General features: G+C 40.9%; 1 protein-coding gene across 2 annotated transcripts in view; it reads left to right on the plus strand.

The window, feature by feature from the left end:
• PCDH19 (protocadherin 19) overlaps positions 1–19,570 on the plus strand; it is a 133,784-nt gene extending 114,214 nt beyond the window's left edge. For both annotated transcript variants that reach the window (XM_086386583.1, XM_086386584.1), the window contains one exon: positions 13,755–19,570. In XM_086386583.1, coding sequence (XP_086242709.1) covers positions 13,755–14,344 — 590 coding nt within the window. In that variant the 3' untranslated portion in view covers positions 14,345–19,570. The remainder of the gene's footprint in view (positions 1–13,754) is intronic.
• The last annotated feature ends 2,264 nt before the right edge of the window (positions 19,571–21,834 follow it).

Genomic DNA, 21,834 nt, shown 5'->3' on the forward strand with positions numbered 1-21,834 from the left:
TAGTAAATAAAAAATGTGGGAATCCCTCTTCATGGTCTAAGTGCTGTTTTATTGTATACTTCTTTGGCATCTGTCAAATAATACCACTTAGGTGTTTTGAATGCCAATCGCAGTTCTGGCATCCTACCCCTTCTGCCTGTTGTCTGTGAGGCCATAGTGCTGTAGGTAGGGCTGCTGACTAGCAGGAGGCTAGGGAACAGGAGAACAGAGAGAAAGCATTAGAGAGGCACCAAAATGGTAGAAGATGCTGAGAGAAAGAGATGAGGACAGTGAGAAAGAGACAAGGAGCTGTTTGTAGTGTATGTAATCTGTGATTTACTTCTTGTCACACAGGAACGGCTGCAGGATAGCTTGGTGTCATTGGTTCATGAGTCTCTAGAAAAGTCTCTGATGTAGCCTTGAATAGTTTACAGATGGAGCCCCATCTTTTCTTGCAGAAACTTTGAGTCCATTAGAAAATGAGTATAAACTCCCAGAATTACAGCTGGGGAAAGGTAGGATTTTGGGAAGTTGTGATTTTTCAAAGTAAGCCCTTATTGAATTTTCACTAGATGCTCAAATGGTATCTAAATAACCCAAAGAAGCTCAGTCCTTAAAATGTCAGTCAGATAAAACTAAGATGCAATATCTGAAGCCTAGATAGTGTTTCCTGCTCTCTTTTCTTTCCCTCTCCCTTCCCTCCTTTCCTTTTCCACTGAGCCCCTTGCTACTCTGTTCACCTTGTTAAGTTAGAAATAAAGGATGGATGTTTATCTCCTGACTCTTTGCAGGCCTTAAAATACTTTAAGACTTATTTACAGGATAATTCTTTCATTTGGTAATTCCCAAGCATATTTGACTTAAGCATTAATTCTTCATTGGGTATCTAAATTAGTTTTGCCAGGAGGAGCCAGCATCTGCGGTGGGTATTTGAACAATAGATTAATTTCATAAAATAGATGTTTCTGCTTATTGTGTTGTTAACTTATCAGAGTACAGGCCCAATTAACTATTGTTAGAATTAAAAACTCCAAGGTACATGACAAATATTATTTTCAACTGGACATCAAAACATAACAGATCTCTTTAAGATCTGTATGTAGTGTGCAGGAAACCACTAAGAGGCCAAGATGACACTTGACTTTTATGTTTCTCAAGTGTTCATTTACTTTAAAGTCTTCAGCAAAGCTACATAATTTTCTTTGTAGGTTTTCATAGCATTTCTACTAGATAGAATATACTAGTTATTTCCACGTTTAGGCATTGTGTTAGTGGTACAGTATCTGGTGTGTTGACCAAGATTCTCATTTTGTTGCTATCACTTTTTCATTACTTTTTTCATTCAGTTAAAGTGTTATGTGAGTACCTGTTCTGTGCTGTGCCACTGGAAGGCTATGTTGGCCTGAGAGGGAACAAAACATATATAATCTTTTCTCATTTAGAGTTTACAAGCTGGCATTATATATATATATATATATATATATATATATATATATATATATATATATTAAACAAACAATTACAAGTATGATGAGTTCTATAAAAGGAGATGGTATGAGACCTATCTTTCTCCCGGCTTGGAGAAATATCAGTAACCTCACATATTCAAATGACACCACCCTTATGGCAGAAAGCAAAATGAAAGTGAAAGAGGGGAGTGAAAAAGCTGGCTTAAAACTTAACATTCAGAAAACTAAGATCATGGCATCTGGTCCCATCACTTATGGCAAATAGATGGTGCAACAATGTAAACAGTGACAGACTTTATTTTCTTGGGCTCTAAAATCACTGCAGATGGTGACTACAGCCATGAAATTAAAAGATGCTTGTTCCTTGGAAGAAAAGCTATGACCAACCTAGACAGCATATTAAAAAGCAAGACATTACTTTGCCAACAAAGGTCCATCTAGTCAAAACTATGGGTTTTCCATTTGTCATGTATGGATGTGAGAGTTGGACTATAAAGAAAGCTGAGTGCCGAAGAACTGATGCTTTTGAACTGTGATGTTGGAGAAGACTCTTGAGAGTCCCTTGGACTGTAAGGAGATGCAACCAGTCAATCCTAAAAGAAATCAGTCCTGAATATTCATTGGAAGGATTGATGTTGAAGCTGAAACTCCAATACTTTGGCCACCTGATGCGAAGAAATGACTCATTGGAAAAGACCCTAATGCTGGGAAAGGTTGAAGGCAGGAGGAGAAGGGGACGACAGAGGATGAGATGGTTGGATGGCATCACCGACTCAATGGACATGAGTTCGAGCAAGCTCCAGGAGTTGGTGATGGACAGGGAAGTCTGGCATGCTGCAGTCCATGGGGTCACAAAAAATCAGACATGACTGAGCGACTGAACCCAACTGATGGGGCCTACCTTAATCTAAGGAATCCGCGAAAGAGTCCCTGAGAAAGTAACATTCAAGTTGAGACTTAAGGGATAATGGATCAGATATGACTAGTGTTTGATTGCTTGTAATAAAGATCCTTTTTTCTCAACTAAGGAAAATAAATTATGAATTAAATAAGCATGCGTGCTCAATTGCTAAGTTGTGTCTGACTTTTTTGTGACCCCATGGACTGTAGCCCACCAGGCTCCTCTGTCCAGGAGATTCTCCAGGCAAAAAACTGGAGTGGGTTGCCATTTCCTTATTCAGGGAACCTTCTCAACCCTGGGATTGAACTCAGATCTCCTGCACTGTAGGCAGATTCCTTATCTCTATTCCTTATCACCATGGAAGCCCCTGAATTAAATAAGAACTTCTTATTTAAAAGAAGTTCTGGTCTAGTGAGGTGGGTCTAAAGTATCTCCAATATCCCATAGTCCTTATATCTTTTTACTCTGCTATTCATAGGCACATGACTTCCATCCTCAGAGTTGCCCCATGGTAGTAAGATGGATGCTATAGCTCTACCTATTATGTCTCCATTTCAGAGAGGACAAAACAGGGAGAAATAAGGAGAAAGGTCCCCCAGCTAAGTCAGTTCCCCTCTTTTAAGGAGTTTTTTTGATATCCTACCTGCATAACATTGACTCACTCTTAGTTACATAGCCACCCCTATCTACAAAGAATACTGGAAAATGTAGATTTTTAGCTGGCACATTGCCAGTCTTAACAGGAGAGGGGTTCTGTTTCCAAGTATGGTGGTGGTTTAGTTGCTAAGTTGTGTCTGACTCTGTGACCCCATGGACTGTAGCCTGCCAGGCTCCTCTGCCCAGGGGATTCTCCAGGCAAGAATACTGGAGTGGGTTGCCATTCCCTTCTCCCAGGGATCTTCCAACCCAGGAATCAAACCAGGGTCTCCTGCATTGCAGACAGGTTCTTTACTGACTGAGCTATGAGGGAAGCCCCATTTCTAAGTATAAAAAATAGATATGAATGTTTGGTAGGCAGTTTGTTATGTCTGCTTCAGATGTATGGGAATTAGGTAGGCCAAGAGGGGACACTTCTCAATAGCTATGTTTTCTTGATTAGGTTCATGTGATCAATTTTAATAGCATTTAACCACTTCATAATCATTGCCACAATCCCTTTCATTGTTTTTCACAAAAATGGCCCACTTTGGTCATAGATTATTTTGCTTATGGGGTTATGAAAGGTAAGCTAAGTGAATATATATGAATACAATGCAGGAAGCTTTTCTGATTTATACATCACCCGTTTCGAGGTTATGTTATTGCTGTTACTTAGAAATAGCTATGGAGAAGCCAATTGCAACCCACTCCAGTACTCTTGCCTGGAAAATCCCATGGGCGGAGGAGCCTGGTGGGCTGCAGTCCATGGGGTTGCTAAGAGTCAGACACGACTGAGCGACTTCACTTTCACTTTTCACTTTCATGCATTGGAGAAGGAAATGGCAACCCACTCCAGTGTTCTTGCCTGGAGAATCTCAGGGACGGGGGAGCCTGGTGGGCTGCCGTCTATGGGGTCGCACAGAGTCGGACACGACTGAAGCAACTTAGCAGCAGCAGAAATAGCTAACTACTTGAGCTCTCAGGAACTGGAACTCACTTTAACTTTCCCTTTCTGCCTCACTGATTGCAGATCACTTTTGAGGAGGTAACACATTGCTCTTGTAACTCTTACCTTGAGCTATTTTAGTGCTGGAGTTTTGTCTCTGATCATCGGGACCTTTGAATTAATACAGCAAACTCTGAATCACAATACAGAGTGCCAGCATTATTGAACACATCCATTGTAACTGGACATCTATACAAACCCGAGCCTCTCAGCTGTTCTATTCCACTAGGACTTTGAAAGTTTTAACAAAGCCTGAGGTGATGTTTTCATCATTTTCTTTTTTTTCTTTTTTACTTTGGTTGGGACCTTTGGTAGGCTCCTTCTACAGCATGGAAGCATATTGTTTGCCCACATCTGAAGAGACAGCAGTTTCGTGTCCTGAGGAAGAGAGTAATTGCTGCAAAAAGTTTTGCTATTATCTACACAAAATAACATATTCTATTCGTTTTCTATTTGAATTACTTCCTTATCCATTGTGACTTAGACATTGCTGCCTCTTAGGCCTCCTGTGTCTCATAAGACTCATGTTTTAAGATTTAAATTTTTTTTTTTTTTTTTTGGCCAGAAGTTTTGGGAGCCTCTCACCAAACTCCCTAATGAAAAGTTGTGACCGAAAATTTATTTATTATTACCTAGATTGAAGAAGCTTTATCTTTTCTCTATATTTAAAAAAAAAAATTGTCTAGAAAGGAGTTCTGTGGCCTTAAGATTCGTGTTCTCTTCCAAACTTATGCATTCTCTTCATTTATTTATTTGCAGATCCTAGGGACAAATTCAGAAGCAGGGAAGACCAATGTGCAAATTCATGGTTCACCCCTAATCATGTCTGTATTTGAAATAAAGACAGCTGCTTTCATTCATCTGTACATGTTCATATGTTTAAATTTCTACAACTATGTATGGTTTCTAGAGTCATATTTTGCTTTGCCTAGGCTTAGGTTAAAACTTAGGTTAATACTTTTGGGCTTAGGTTAATACTTTTGAGCTTCCCCTGGTAGCTCAGTGGTAAGGAATACGCCAGCAATGCAGGAGCTGGAGGAGATGTGGGCTTGATCCCTGGGTTGGGAAGATCCCATGGAGAAGGGAATGGAAACCCACTACAGTATTGTTGCCTTGAGAACTCTAAGAACAGAGGAACCTGGTAGGCTACATTCCATAGTGTCACAAAGAGTTGGACATGACTGAAGCGACTTAGCACGCACACAGGTTAATACTTTCACAGAAAGATATAGCAAGGTAAGTAAGTTCAGTCACTCAGTCATGTCCGCCTCTTTGCAACCCCACGGACTGCAGCATTCTAGGCCTCCCTGTCCATCACCAACTCCTGGAGTTTACTCAAACTCATGCCCACTGAGTCGGTGATGCCATCCAACCATCTCATCCTCTGTCATCCCTTTCTCCTCCTGCCTTCAATATTTCCCAGCAGCATCAGGGTCTTTTCAAATGACTCAGCTCTTCACATCAGGTGGCCAAAGTGTTGGAATTTCAGCTTCAACATCAGTCCTTCCAATGAACATTCAGGGTTGATTTCCTTTAGGATTGACTGGTTGGATCTCCTCGCAGTCCAAGGGACTCTCAAGAGTCTTCTCCAACACCACAGTTCAAAAGCATCAATTCTTTGGGACTCAGCTTTCTTTATAGTCAAACTCTCACATCCATACATGACAAATGGAAAAACCATAGCTTTGAGTAGATGGACCTTTCTTGGCAAAGTAGTGTCTCTGCTTTTTAATATGCTGTCTAGGTTGGTCATAACTTTTCTTCCAAGGAGTAAGCGTCTTTTAATTTCATGGCTGCAGTCACCATCTGCAGTGATTTTGGAGCCCCCCAAAATAAAGTCTTTCACTGTTTCCACTGTTTCTCCATCTATTCCCCATGAAGTGATGGGACCGGATGCCATGATCTTTGTTTTTTGAATGTTGAGCTTTAAGCCAACTTTTTCACTCTCCTCTTTCACTTTCCTCAAGAGGCTCTTTAGTTCTTCTTCACTTTCTGCCATGAGGGTGGTGTCATCTGCGTATCTGAGGTTATTGATATTTCTCCCGGCTCAAGGTATAGTCACAAATAGGCTCATGTGAGAAATCTTAGCCAGGAACTGGTGAATTGTTAGCTTACCTCTATTTCACCTGGAGCCAGCATCTTGACAATTAACTTGTGATGATACAAAATGGTTTCTCTCTAGTCTCATAGCTCCATCCCTAGCCACAGTGTTACATGATGGCAGGCATATGATCTGTATCAGGCCTAGGCAATTCCAGAAGTAGCCTCTTTGCCTTTTTCATCTGGTTTGTCATCACTGCTATTCTTAAAGGGACTTTGTGCCATGACTTTCTCACTTTTAATACACACTTAATTTCCTTACTAAACTGAAGTTTTTATTTTCAAAAGGTAATTCATCTGCATTAGGGGCTTCCTTGGTGGCTCAGTGGTAAATAATCCACCTGCCAATGCAGGAGATCTGGGTTCGATCCCTGAGTTGGGAGGATCCCCTGGAGAAGGAAATGGCAACCCACTCCAGCATTCTTACCTCAAGAATTGCATGGACAGAGGAGCCTCAGAGGCTACAGTCCATAGGGTCACAAATCAGTCGGACATGACTCAGCAACTAAACACACAACAATTCATCTACATTACATTTGTGAATGTAGGTTGCTTTGGGTTGGGAAGACACTTTCTTTCTGTCCACTTATATTCTCTATGTTTTCTTTCATATTTCGTATGTCCATAAACACTAAAGCTAGGTTAGATTTTGTTTCAATAGTATTGACACAAATGTCACTGAGTGTTGTTTGATACTAAAATGATAAATAGCAAGTCTTGTCTCTGCCCTTGGTAAGGATTTAAGGAAATAAAGAGATTAGATCTAAGCCAAGAGTGAGACACTGTGAGTAAATAAATCTTTTAGATTCAAGTCTTCACTTGCATGGGGTAAGAGCAGTATACCTAATATGTACATGTAATTAATCCAAGAAAATTGCATATTATTCTCACTCTATAGGACTGAAGTGGGCTTAGTGAAATTGGTATGTAGGCTTAAACTAATTGCATTCCTGGGGTCCCTGAGTAAGTTTACCTTTTCCTCTTCCCTGAGAGTGATCTATTCACTTAGGCAGTGGGTCAGCTGAAAGCAAGTACTGTCTTTGCAGAGAAACTTCTGACATGACTAAGTTCCCTGCTCTGGTCTTCCTCAGTTCATAAGATCTCACAGATGTCTGACTCTGGAGTCTTTGCCCTCTGTGTATGCTGGCGATCAAGTTCTCCTCACATTCATTTGAAGCAGCCTACCATAGGGAATGGAGAAGGAAATGGCAACCCATTCCAAGATTCTTGTCTGAAAAATTCCAGAGGACAGGACAGAGGAGCCTTTCAGGCTACAGTCTGTGGGGTCATAAAGAGTCGGACATGACTGAGTGACTATCACTCACTCAGCATAGGGAAAGAGAACTGTACATGGATTGGGGATGACACATGGATGGCGTTCTCTTACTGAACTGTGTTGAAAAAAGAGCTGCATCTTCACATTTTAAGACAACCACTTGAAACTCAAAACTTGAGACTTAAAAGAGCTTTATTTTGAACCTATTGGGAATATTCTACTAAATTGTAGTTCATCACTGCTCTGCCCTGGGAGTATGAGCAATATTAGTCTGAAGTTCACCTGGGATTTCCTCTTCATAGCTGGTCATATGGCTGCAGTTTCAGGGTTCAAAGGCTAAGAGCTCTATGCCTCCTTGCCTTAATTGTGGACAAAATGGCCAGGGATCCCATAACCTTCTGAACATTTTTTTTTCTTTTCTTCCTTCTTCTCTCTCTCTCCCTTCCTCCCTACCTGCCTCTCCAGACTTCTAGGGAACTCTTACTCAGATTTGTAGATGGGGAAGTTAGTTATTGGACTGGTCCCCCCAGTTGCACCTCTTTATTCTCCACCTCCAAACAAATAGTCACACTAATTCTTTACAGCTATTACTTGAAGAGTTATAAAATAGGCCTCAGAGGAAATGTTGAAGAAGAAACATATTTGGGAAAACTCTGAGGTGTGAATTCTGTCCTACTGTAGTGATCCTGGGGTCTTCTGGAGAAAGCACTAGATTTGAATGAAAAAATGTGGGTGGATCAGCTATAGACTCTTTCACTCATAATGTTTGGGTCTACACTAAGTGTTTCCCATGTATATCCCAACATGTTTCCCATATTTTCAGCCTCCCAGGAACATATGTGTTTTGAATGATGATAAGTCATCAGTTCAGTTCAGTTCAGTTCAGTCACTCAGTTGGGTCTGACTCTTTGCAGCACCTTGGAATAAAGCATGCCAGGACTCCCTGTCCATCACCAACACCCAGAGTTTACTCAAACTCATGTCCTTTGAGTCAGTGATGCCATCCAACCATCCCGTCCTCTGTGGTCCCCTTCTCCTCCTGCGTTCAATCTTTCCGAGCATCAGGGTCTTTTCCAATGAGTCAGTTCTTTTCATCAGGTGGCCTAAGTACTGGAGTATCAGCTTCAGCATCAGTCCTTCCAATGAATATTCAGGGTTGATTTCCTTTAGGATTGACTGGTTGGATCTCCTTGCAGTCCAAGGGACTCTCAAGAGTCTTCTCCAACACCACAGGTCAAAAGCATCAGTTCTTTGGTGCTCAGCTTTCTTTATGGTCCAACTCTCACATCCATACATGACTACTGGAAAAACCATAGTTTTGACTATATGGACCTTTGTTGGCAAAGTAATGTCCCTGATTTTTAATATGCTGTCTAGGTTGATCATAACTTTTCTTCCCAGGAGTAAGCATCTTTTAATTTCATGGCTGTAGTCACCATCTGCAGTTATTTTGGAGCCCCCAAAATAAAGTTTGTCACTGTTTCTACAGTTTCTCCATCTATTTGCCATGAAGTGATGGAACCAGATGCCATGATCTTAGTTTTCTGAATGTTGAACTTTAAGCCAACTTTTTCACTCTCCTCTTTCACTTTCCTCAAGAGGTTCTTTAGTTCTTCTTTGCTTTCTGCCATAAGGGTGGTGTCATATGTGTATCTGAGGTAATTGGTATTTCCAGGTTGTGCTTCATTCAGCCCAGTGTTTCTCATGGTGTACTCTGCATATAAGTTAAATAAGCAGGGTGGCAGTATACATCCTTGATGTACTCCTTTTCCTATTTGGAACCAGTCTGTTGTTCCATGTCCAGTTCTAACTGTTGCTTCCTGACCTGCATACAGATTTCTCAAGAGGCAGGTCAGGTGGTCTGGTTTTCCCACCTATTTAAGAATTTTCCAGAGTTTGTTGTGGTCCACATAGTGAAAGGCTTTGGCATAGTCAATAAAGCAGAAATGTTTTTCTGGAACTCTCTTGCTTTTTCTGTGATCCAACAGATGTTGGCAATTTGATGTCTGGTTCCTCTGCCTTTTCTAAATCCAGCTTCAACATCTGGGAGTTCATGGTTCATGTACTGTTGAAGCCTGGCTTGGAGAATTTTGAGCATTACTTTACTAGCATGTGAATGAGTCCAATTGTGTGGTAGTTTGAGCATTCTTTGGCATGGCCTATCTTTGTGATTGGAATGAAAACTGACCTTTTCCAGTCCAGTGGCCACTGCTGAGTTTTCCACATTTGCTGGCATATTGAGTGCAGCACTTTGACAGCATCATCTTTTAGGATTCAAAATAGCTCAACTGGAATCCATCACCTCCACTAGCTTTGTTCATAGTGATACTTCCTAAGGCCCACTTGACTTCACATTCCAGGATGTCTGACTCTAGGTGAGTGATCACACCATTGTGATTATCTGGAGGGTGAAGATCTTTTTTGTACAGTTCTTCTGTGTATCCTTGCCACCTCTTAATATCTTCTGCTTCTCTTAGGTCCATACCATTTCTGTCCTTTATTGTGCCAATCTTTGCATGAAATATTCCCTTGGTATCTCTAATTTTCTTGAAGAGATCTCTAGTCTTTCCCATTCTATTGTTTTCCTCTATTTCTTTGCATTGATCACTGAGGAAGGCTTTCTTATCTCTCCTTGCTATTCTTTGGAACTCTGCATTCAAATGAATGTATCTTTCCTTTTTTTCCTTTGCCTTTCAGTTCTCTTCTACTCACAGCTATTTGTAAGGCCTCATCAGACAACCATTTTGCCTTTTTGCATTTCTGTTCCTTGGGTATGATCTTGATCCTTGCCTCCTGTACAATGTCAGGAACCTCCATCCATAGTTCTTCAGGCACTCTGTCTATAAGATCTAATCCCTTGAATCTCTTTCTCACTTCCACTCTGTGATCATAAGGGATTTGATTTTGGGCATACCTGAATGTTCTAGTGGGTTTCCGTACTTTCTTCAATGTAAGTATGAATTTGGCAATAAGGAGTTCATGGTCTGTGCCATAGTCAGCTCCCGGTCTTGTTTTTGCTGACTGTATAGAATTTCTCCATCTTTGGCTGCAGAGAATATAATCAGTCTGATTTTGGTATTGACCATCTGGTGATGTCGATGTGTAGAATCTTCTCTTGTGTTATTGGAAGAAGGTATTTGCTATGATCAGTGCATTCTCTTGGCAAAACTCTGTTAACCTTTGCCCTGCTTCATTCTGTATCCAAGGCCAAATTTGCCTGTTACTCCAAGTATTTCTTAACTTCCTACTTTTGCATTCCAGTCTCCTATAATGAAAAGGACATCTTTTGGGGTGTTAGTTCTAGAAGGTCTTGTAAGTCTTCATAGAACTGTTCAATTTCAGCTTCTTCAGCATTACTGGTTGGGGCATAGACTTCGATGAGCATGATATTGAATGGTATGCCTTGGAAATAGACAGAGTTCATTCTTTCACTTTTGAGATTGTATCCAAGTACTACATTTCCAACTTTTGTTGACTATGATGGCTATGCCATTTCTTCTAAGGGCTTCTTGCCCACAGTAGTAGACATATTCATCATCTGAGTTAAATTCACCCATTCCAGTCCATTTCAGTTTCCTGATTCCTAAAATGTCAGTGTTCACTCTTGCCATCTCCTGTTTGACACCTCCAATTTGCCTTGATTCATGGACCTAACATTCCAGGTTCCTATCCAGTATTGCTCTTTACAGCATCAGACTTTACTTCCATCGCCAGTCACATCCACAACTCTGTGTTGTTTTTGCTTTGGCTCCGTCTCTTCATTCTTTCTGGAGTTATTTCTCCACTGATCTCCAGTAGCATATTGGGCACCTACTGACCTGGGGAGTTCCTCTTTCAGTATCCTATCATTTTGCCTTTTCATACTGTTCATGGGGTTCTCAAGGCAAGAATACTGAAGTGGTTTGCCATTCCCTTCTCCAGTGGACCATGTTTTGTCAGAACTCTCCTCTATGAGCCACCCATCTTGGGTGGCCCTGCACGGCATGGCTCATAGTTTCATTGAGTTAGACATGGCTGTGGTCTGTGTGATCAGATTGGTTAGTTTTCTGTGATTGTTGTTTTCAGTCTGTCTGCCCTCTGATGGAGAGTTCTGGTAGCTAGGTGGTGGGGTTAATGGTGACGTCCTCCAAGAGGGCTTATGCCATACCCAGGTCTGCTGCACCCAGACCCCCTGCCCCTGCAGGAGTCCACTGCTGACCCATACCTCCACAGGAGACACTCAGACACAGTTCTGTCTCAGTCTCTGTGGGGTCTCTGGGTCCTGGTGCGCACAAGTCATCAGGTGGCAGCAATGAAAGTTTACAGGGAAGAGGCAGAGAAAGGGCTTTGACAAACCCTCGTTTCTCAGAGGTGGCCAGGCATTCCTGATGTAGAAGTGTCCTGCAGTTTGCGGGAGCTTTGTCCTATGTATGAAGAAGGCACTTATCTTCTTCGTGATAATGCTCATTTGTTATTTGGTTCCAACTCTGCAAAATTCTGAGAGTTTCATTCTCCATCATTGAAAGGGGGCTTAAACTGGCCATCTTAAAGATAAGTCAGTAAATTGTGTCCAGGTATATTGAAGGAGGTCTTATCTTTGGCTGTTTTTTTCTGTAATTTAGGTCAAAAGCCATTTCCAGAGTCATGTTGAAATGTGAACTCAGCCTGGATTAAGCCTTGACATTTAGCTGCTTCTAACACTTTTTCTCCAAATGATGAAATATGCACTCATTTCAACCATTATTTCTTGAACGTCCTCCCAAGTACCCCTTTACCAAAATAACTTTTGGTAAATGAGGCAGAGAATTATCTCTTTGCTGTATCATTTACTCTAAAAACTCAAGAAAAATACTAAAAAATAGAAATACAATTGTATAAGGAAGGTGTGTTATATGTAGACTAATATCAGGCAAGTCCCTGAATTGCAGACTTCTTCCTGCAAAAAAAGCACTCATAGCACATATTTCCAACTTTTTTTTTTGTCTTTGCAATCTCTTCTTGTCTCCCTACCTCCTCCAGTCCTACCCCAAGGACATCTATAAATGTTAAGCTGCTCATATTTTGATGCATTGTGCAATGTGAAATGAAAAATTTCACTAGGTCATCCTCATGCAAGAATGTAACATAAATATAAATTGATCTGGAAAACTAGAGGTCTAAACCAGACATTAACAGTTTTCCAATGGACAGGTAGAAGTTAACCCTGAGTCCACACTTTAGTGAAGCCCATATAGAAAGCTTTTCTGAGAGCCAAATTAAAACCTTAACTCCAAATGAACCTGGGATAAAATGAGAAAAACATGTCTTGCCAATAATTATGAATTCTGTCTGCTGAGATCATCTATGATAGGGTTAAAGTAATCCATGAAGAAATTATGTTAAGAACTATGACTCAAATGAAATTGCAGATAAGAAAGATAAGAAGGAATGGCTAGCTGAGTATAATTAAATGATGTTCAACCCATGAGGGATGTGTGCACAAGGCCAGGTATAGCTTCTGGATCAGATGGAAGGAAGAGATCTCAGTATATTCCTCCTCATGGGAAATCATGAGAAGTCATGTAAAGGGTTTAGTAAGGAGATTGGCTGGTGAGATTGGTGGCCAAAAAGAAGTGATGTGATTGGGTTTTCAAAGAGTATGTTACTAATCTAAAATTAAGCATTGAATATCATTGACTAGGGTAGAAACCAGAGAAGGCAATGGCACCCCACTCCAGTACTCTTGCCTGGAAAATCCCATGGATGGAGAGGCCTGGTGGGCTGCAGTCCATGGGGTCATGAAGAGTCGGACACGATTGAGCGACTTCACTTTCACTTTTCACTTTCATGCACTGGAGAAGGAAATGGCAACCCACTCCAGTGTTCTTGCCTGGAGAATCCCAGGGACGGGGGAGCCTGGTGGGCTGCTGTCTATAGGGTCGCACAGAGTTGGACACTACTTAAGCGATTTAGCAGCAGCAGCAGCAGGGTAGAAACATGGTTGACAGTGCTATTACTCAAAAACATGGCTAAGACTTCTCAGTATATCTGCTAGAACCTGTTTCAAACACAGTTGATTTTTAGCAGGAATTGTTGATAAAATGCTGAGTCTCAGCACCTTTACCTTCAGATAAACTTTTTAAAAAATAAAATTTTTCATCATAGTGTGTTTCCCTTTAGGTTTTCAGTTTTGTCAGCAGTGGAAGCAGCAACAAAAATAATCATAAAAAAGGAGGGGAGAGTGTTTAGCGGGGAGATCTACAGCTTTTTAAAAATCCAATTCTTCACACTTGTCCCAAAAGGCAATAAAAGACTATCTAAAAGTGTCATTCCCCTCTGGGTACCTAAGAAACTTGAGCACTGGGAAGTAATGATGATTCCTGGGAAAAGCTGATGAAATTGATATTTTTAATTTTCTCCAAACAGATCAGAATGAAGGATTTCATTGCAGGGAAGAATGCCGTATTCTTGGCCACTCTGACAGGTGCTGGATGCCCCGGAACCCCATGCCCACCTGCTCCAAGTCCCCTGAGCATGTGAGGAACATCATCACACTGTCCATTGAAGCTACTGCTGCTGATGTTGAAGCTTATGATGACTGCGGCCCCACCAAGCGGACTTTCGCAACCTTTGGAAAGGATGTCAGCGACCACCCAGCTGAGGAGAGGCCCACCCTGAAAGGGAGAAGGACTGTTGATGTGACCACCTGCAGCCCCAAGGTCAACAGCGCTATCCGGGAGGCGGGCAATGGCTGTGAGGCTATTAGCCCTGTCACTTCCCCTCTGCACCTCAAGAGCCCTCTGCCTACCAAGCCTTCTGTGTCTTACACTGTTGCCCTGGCACCCCCTGCCCGTGATCTGGAGCAGTATGTCAACAATGGTCCTTCTCGTCCCTCTGAAGCTGAACCCCGTGGAGCTGATGGTGAGAAAGTTGTGCATGAGGTCAACCCCATTCTGAAGGAAGGTCGAGACAAAGAGTCTCCTGGCGTGAAGCGTCTGAAGGATATCATTCTCTAAATCAGTCTTGGGGAAGAAGAAAGAGAGAAACCATGCTGGCTAGCTAAGAAGCAGTAGCTGATCATTTAATTGTTCACCAATGGTTGGTTCTTGAGTGGCTGTATTTCAGAGCTTTCCCTAAATGTATTGTTTATAAATGACTATCAATCTGTGACAATCCCTCTCGTTTCAACAGGCAGCAGGGGTGTTCCATTGGAGCAAATTAGCTTTGGCTTGAGTCGTTCATGGGGCCTTGATGTTGGGGAAACAGAGACAAATTCAGTTGTGAAAAGTATTATGTATTAAGTGTTTGAATTTATATATTTTTCTATGTCAAAATTATAATAAAAATTACCATTGTTTGTGGAGGATTACACTTAAAAAAAGCAAAAAAAAAAAAAAAAAAAAGGCTCTGGACACCTTGAATAAGTTTGCCACTGTTTGTAGTATAGACAAGTTAACGGTCATTTATTGTATACTATTCATTGATTCAGTGATGTGAAATTGAGTCCCCAAATGGTTGTTTCTGAAGCTCGAGTACTTTCCAATGCCGCTACTTTGCTGTGGACACCCCTGCTTTAAAGAACACTTTTGCTAGCTGTGCTATTGTCGTATTTGATATTGCAAATTGCTACATGTGTGGTGGTGGCAAAAGGCTTATAGAAATTGGTGTTTTTTTCTTAAAAAAAAAAAAAAAAAAACTACAGACAAAAACAAAGTGCAAACAACTGAGATGGCAAGTGAATGAGTAATGCCATATGTATAGGCTGAGTACTTGGAGGGTACTCATTCACATAGGATACCCACAGAATGGTTGCTCACCACGTTGCAGAGTATTTTTCCTGACTTTCAGGCTTTTGCCTAGATCCATGATAGATCATTACAGAAAGTCATTTTTGGATATTCTGCTATCTAATTTGCAGTTGTCAGAAATATTGTGCTGAAAATTTTATGAGATCAATTTTTCTGACTTTCAGGCCCTGAACAGGAAAGTTGCTCCTGAAGTTATCAGTTTCCAGGCTTAGAAATTCCCTATCTCCAATCATCTAAAACTCAAAAAGACTGAATCTATTTTGAATTTTAAATTAGCATTTTTTCAGACACATACTTCCTGATTCAGTGCTTCCCAAACATGATTAGAAATTAGACTGCAAAGCACGTCATGGACTGGAATTGAGAACTCCATGTGGCTCTGTATCATAGGAGTATAAATAGGAACAGAGTAAGCAGTACAAAGTGTATGTTTAGGAAAAGACAGGTAACAGGTAACAGCATCCCTAATCCAATTATCGTGCCTTCTGAATGGAGACACTTGGACATTTGAACTCGTATTTATGAGTGATACATTTTTTAAATTAAAAATGTGAACAGGAAACTATTAAAATAAAAATCCTTTAGATTTAGCCAACTCTTTGCTGTAGGCTAGGAATACACCATTTTTATTAACAAGTTTGTTACACACATTCTTTTTCTGTTTGTTTAACATTCCTCAAACTCCCCTGTTTATTAACTGTCTATTAATATTCACTAGCCAACATAGTATTCTTGCAGCCTAAGAGTTCATAATTTAAAAACAAATATGTCACCTTTGCTCTGTCTTGGTCTTAAAAGAGTTGTTTCTAGAGAAACAAGTTTTGTGGTTATGTTCTCATTTGTTTCATTTTTTGAAATTCAAGAATATGCAGAGAAAAAGGCTTAGAGCATTAAGAATGCAAAAGATGATTTATTTTCTTAAGTTAGGTAGATAAGTCCACTCTTTTAAATGTTTTAGTTATTTTTGCCTGAGTTCCTGCTTTATACATTAACTGGGGACATTTTCTTTTGTGGGAAGGAGGGTTTGAGGGAGGGGGCTGGGTAAGGCAGTGGGAATGGGGTTAGTAGGGGAGAATATTTCTGAAAAAGAAGTTATAAATGAAGCTACAAATTCATTCTTATTTCTTATTCAGTGCTGAATACTACCTCATGCAGAATATTGGTGTGACTGCAAATTTCCCCCTGAAACTGACACAATTAGAAATCAATTATCATAGCATCTTCATTTTGGCTCATTTAATTCTCTCGCTTTTTCCCCTTTAACTCATTTTATTTTAGTAGTAGATTTTGAATTAAGTATTTATTTCTGTTTGCAAGTGAATAGTTTATTTAGCATGTTAAAATTAACTTTTTTTTCCATTTAATTTATGATGGCTGCCCATAGAATTTAGACTGTTCCTCTGCTGATCCATCCAGATATTAGCTATACTGTTAGCTACCACCTCACTTTCAAGTCAGATTTGACAGCTTTTGTACAGGTGTATTTCTTATGTGCTCAGTGGGGATGAGGGAGCTGAAAAGATTGTGGCAAGTGGGAGCATTCAATGTTATGTGGCCACTGGCTGCCATGTCTCTTACCAGCCAAATTTAAAATGGTTAATGTAGAAGTGACATTGATTCTGCTTCTCTCTTGTGTTCACCCCCGCCCCCCACCCTGTTTTTTTTTTTTTTTCTTTCCAGAATTCAGTTTCAAGCAATAGACCAATCCTTTTTCCTTCTTAAAATACTTTGTTCGCAATGGGCAGTCAGATATTTTTTGGCTTCCAAATCCTTTACTGAGTATGTTCAGAGAATTTCCCTCATTAAGAAAATATCTTTTTTCCCCCTCTACAGTTGTCTGATGTATACATCCTCCCAGAAGCACAAGTGCATCCTAGGAGGGCTTTGTATGCTGGTTTTATAGTCAGGCTGTGCCTGCAAAAAGAAATTTTGTGCAAGGATCCTAACTTTCCCTTTTGGTTCATGTTTTTCTCTCCTTTCCAATATGTCTGATGAAAAGCCACAAAGGCCAGAGGGCCAAACATTCTCCCTTTTTTTCCTCTCTAAATATGTTACACACTTAAATATGAGGGATCAATTTCAGTTCCTAAATCTTAAGGAGTTCTATTCCACTTATTCTGATGTCCCTTTTGGGGAGGAATTGACGTTTTAGGTGTGTTTAGGTGTGGCATATTTAGGTATGACATGCTTTACTACTAACTGCTTTGGGCATGTCCCTGAGCATGTGAATGGTTTCATGCAATATAAACAGGTTAGTTTGCATTGATTGATTGCTTCTCCCCAAATATGGGAACATGCTATATACATATAAGAAATAGGAAGAAGGGAGCCGTGCTGTGTGGAGTCTCTTTTTTCTTTTCTCTATACTGACTAATCTATGAACCCGTTCAGAAGGAAACTTACCATCCCTTGGATTCTCTTAAAGCCAGTAGAGTAAATTATGGCCCACTTTATTGCCCAAATAGGTAATGGGCCAAGGGACCCTGCACTTCCTGAAAGGCAGTGGTTTCAAGGTGTAGTCCTTGGACCAGCAGTACTAACATCACTTGGGAACTTGTTAGGAATGGTAATTCTCTGTCCTCACAAAGACCAGCTGAAGCAGAACCTCTGGGGGTGAGACCTAGCAATTTATATGGATCAAATGCCCACTAAAGATTGAGGACTTGGTAAAGCACAGGTTGATGGGCCCTGCACTTAGAGTCTCTGGCTCAGTAGGTCTGGAGTGAGGCCTGAGTCTTTGCTGATTTAAAAATTCCCAAGTGATGCTGATGCATCTGGTCCAGGGATCACATTTTGAGTATCACTGCTCCAGTGTAAACTTGCCTAGTAGAGCTAATTGCACCTAAGGTGTCCATTTAGACTGATAAGTTGGTGACCCATTGATCACTACTCAAAAATATTAGAGGAATACAACTTAGAACTCTGAAAACTGGAGCCATCCAGTGTCATCCCAATAGTGTTACTTCAACATACACCGGATTGAAGGGAATTCAGTTGAACTTTTCATATTGCTCTATTATATTAACAAGCAAAACAAAAGTGGTCCACTTGAAGCATCAAGGACAAAGGGCAGTTTTGGGAGACACAAGTATGTAAGAATAGCTTGACTGGGCATCCAGTGTGGGAAAAGGATCATTACTGTACATAATAGAAGTTCTGGCTGGAATTCCAATTCACTCTATGAGGATCATTTTGATGTTGAATGGTCCCCAGAGCATCCTGACAAGTCTGGTCCACTTGGCTCTTTATCCAGGGTAATAAGACCCTAACTGACTTTGAAAAACTGGCATAAATGAGCTTAAGAAGTCCATTGTATACAGTCCTAGTGTTTGCCTTCTCAGTAAAATTACATTTAAGGATGTCATTTCATGAGTCAAATTGTATCTGCTGACACTAAAGTGTATTGAGATGTTGTTCTTTAGTTTAAGTATGTAACAAAGTAATATTCAAAGGGGATGTGTGGGGGTGGGGCTGGGACTGGGTGGCTTTATATTGATAATGAAATATTCCAGAGCAAAACACATTGTCCTAATGAAGTTGTTGCAGCTCTCTTTATTTTCTTGTGAAGCTGGAATTGGCCTGTGGGTCACATGTTGTGTAAAAGTGAATTAATTTCCAATAGAACTCATATTGCTTTTTGTAAAAACAAAGAAAATCAACCACCTTGTCTGAAATATATATTGTAAGGTGCTCTTGGTAAAGAACAACCCACGAAAACCTGATCTTGATTGGAAAGCATTGTAGGTCATTAGGGAAAACTGATGATGCTGATTGTTGCTCCAGCTGTATTGGCAATTAAAAATGACCTTGTTACTAACTGAAAGTTGCTGTCAACCTTAGCAAACAAACCAGCTAACACCATTACAGCACTGGTTAAGTAGATTTTTACTGGCACTGGCTGGCGTTCAGCTGAGGAAGGCTAGAACGCAGACTTTAATGACCAAGAGCCAGACTAGCTTGAGCTAGAAATTCAGCAACAAATACCTTCTTGTGCTATTTGAATGCTAAGGTATTAGTTGCAAAAGGCTTACGCCTTCGCTCCTCTAGTGAGGGGAATGAGCCTGATGACACTATTACTGTTTACCTGTCAAACCAGGGTGGAAATTTAGAGGGATGCAAGTACAGTATGTCTCATTAAGCAGTCTCTGTTGCTGACTATATGAAGGTGAAATTGTTGTATATGCTGATCTGTATGTTATGTACATTTTCACAGTGATTGAATCATTGTAAAAAGAAAAAAGACAAAAAAGAATCACCACTCTATTTTATGAAGATGATAAAGCAGCTTTATTAAATTATTACAGTTATGTTTTAAATGGTGTTATCTGCCACATTGTTTCCTTTTATCTGGTGGTTCTCTGTTTTCCCCTTAAATGTGTTTTCTCTGCTTCAAAAATATAATGCATTTTAGTATTAAAGGCTATTATGGAAAAATGGTGAATTGTGTCTCGGAGGGTGTTGGTTGGCTCGGGGTGGGGGTGGTGTTGGGAGTGACTGTGGGTCCATGAGGACCCAAAGGATTTCTCTTGCCTTTTTCATTCCACACAATCACCAGCTCTCCAACTAAGAGGGGATTCTTCCATCAGTCAGGCTCCACTCATTTCCTCAGTACCTCCTGTCCTTCCCATCCTAGTCAATACCTTTTTCTGAGGAAGGAGACCCACTCACATCCAGAGAGGTACTTTCCTGGGTGGTACCTTATACAAGAGCACTAAAACCATTCTTTAGAATAAACCATTTCAGGCCAACTTCACAGTGGGACTTCTCTGAAGAATTAATTTTAAAAAAGGTGAGAAATAGTAGAGGCTGACAGCAGGGGAAAAGAGAGTTTAAAACAAAGATGATCTAGCTGCCCCTTTGATGCCTTCAGGTTTGAAAGCAAAGAAACGGAGAGACTCTGACTTTGCACATAACAAGGCTGCAGTGAAAGCCCTAACAAGCTTTCTTTATCCAAACTATTATTCTCTGAGAATCAGCACTTGGGCTGTAAGTATTCATTCTAGCTGCAACTGGCAGGAAAAAAAAAAAAATCAAGAGCAAGAGGGAAAAAAAGGAGCATGGCAGACCAATTTCCAAGTAGTGCCTTTAGTGGTTAAAGGCTAAATTGCTTTAGCATGACCTACCATCTCGACAATTAAAAAAATTGACCTCCAGGAAATCCACTGATTCCTTGGATCTCCATCTTCCTGTTATCTCTACTAACCTGTATTAAATGGAGATTGCATCTTATTCCCCACCACGTTAGCCCTAAAGCTGCAGCAATAGCCAGATATTTGGTGCTGTAGTTTAGCAGATGCTACCTCAGAATGCAAATACGGACGTGCGGGGACACACAAGTCACATGGATTGATTGATAAATGTGCAGATGTTCACACAGACTCACAGATGCTCACAAAAGTGTATTGTCACTTGCTCGGAGTCCATTAAGTCTTAGTAGGCCTTCCCTAGTAGCTCAGTTGGTAAAGAATCCGCCTGCAATGCAGGAGACCCTGGTTCAATTCCTGGGTCGGGAAGATCCACTGGAGAAGGGATAGGCTACCCACTCCAGTATTCTTGGGCTTCCTTGGTGGCTTAGCTGGTAAAGAATCCGCCTGTAATGTGAGAGACCTGGGTTTGATCCCTGGGTTGGGAAGATCCCCTGGAGATGGGAAAGGCTACCCACTCCAGTATTCTGGCCTGGAGAATTCCATGGACTGTATAGTCCTGGGGTCGCAAAGAATCAGACACGACTGAGTGACTTTCACTTTCACCTTCTTTCACTTTCAGGCCATTATGAGTGTTTCCCAGGTGGTGCTAGTGGTAAAGAACCCATCTGCAAATGCAGGAGATGCCAGAGACGTGAGCTTGATCCCTGGGTCCGGAAGATCCCCTGGAGGAGGGCATGACAACCCACTCCAGTATTCTTGCTTGGAGAACCCCATGGACAGAGAAGCCTAGTGGGTTACAGTCCATGGGGATGCAAAGAGTCATATATGAATGAAACGGCTTGGGATGTATGCACGCGTGAGTGCTTCTGGGTTGGTCCATAGCAAGAGAGCAAAGAAAAGTTTTTCAAACCTCTTCCACCTACCTTTTGTTTTGGGGGGGTTTCCCTGGTGGCTCAGATGGTAAAGAATCTACCTACAATGCAGAAGACCAGGGTTCAATCCCTGGGTCAGGAAGATCCCCTGGAGAACAGAACGGAATGGCTATCTACTCCAGTCCATGACTGAGTGACTAACACTGAACAAGAAATGGAAGCTCCTTGCTTTAAAAGAAGAAATGCTGGAGAGGGTGTGGAGAAAAGGGAACCCTCTTACACTGTTGGTGGGAATGCAAACTAGTACAGCCACTATGGAGAACAGTGTGGAGATTCCTTAAAAAACTGGAAATAGAACTGCCTTATGATCCAGCAATCCCACTGCTGGGCATACACACTGAGGAAACCAGAAGGGAAAGAGACACATGTACCCCAATGTTCATCGCAGCATGGTTTATAATAGCCAGGACATGGAAGCAACCTAGATGTCCATCAGCAGATGAATGGATAAGAAAGCAGTGGTACATATACACAATGGAGTATTACTCAGCCATTAAAAAGAAAACATTTGAATCAGTTCTAATGAGGTGGATGAAACTGGAGCCTATTATACAGAGTGAAGTAAGCCAGAAAGAAAAACACCAATACAGTATAATAATGCATATATATGGAATTTAGA

The sequence above is a fragment of the Bos grunniens genome, chromosome X (assembly GCF_055505025.1).
Source record: "Bos grunniens cultivar Pamir isolate PY7600 chromosome X, Bosgru_T2T1.0, whole genome shotgun sequence".
NCBI classification, from domain to species: Eukaryota; Metazoa; Chordata; class Mammalia; order Artiodactyla; family Bovidae; genus Bos; species Bos grunniens.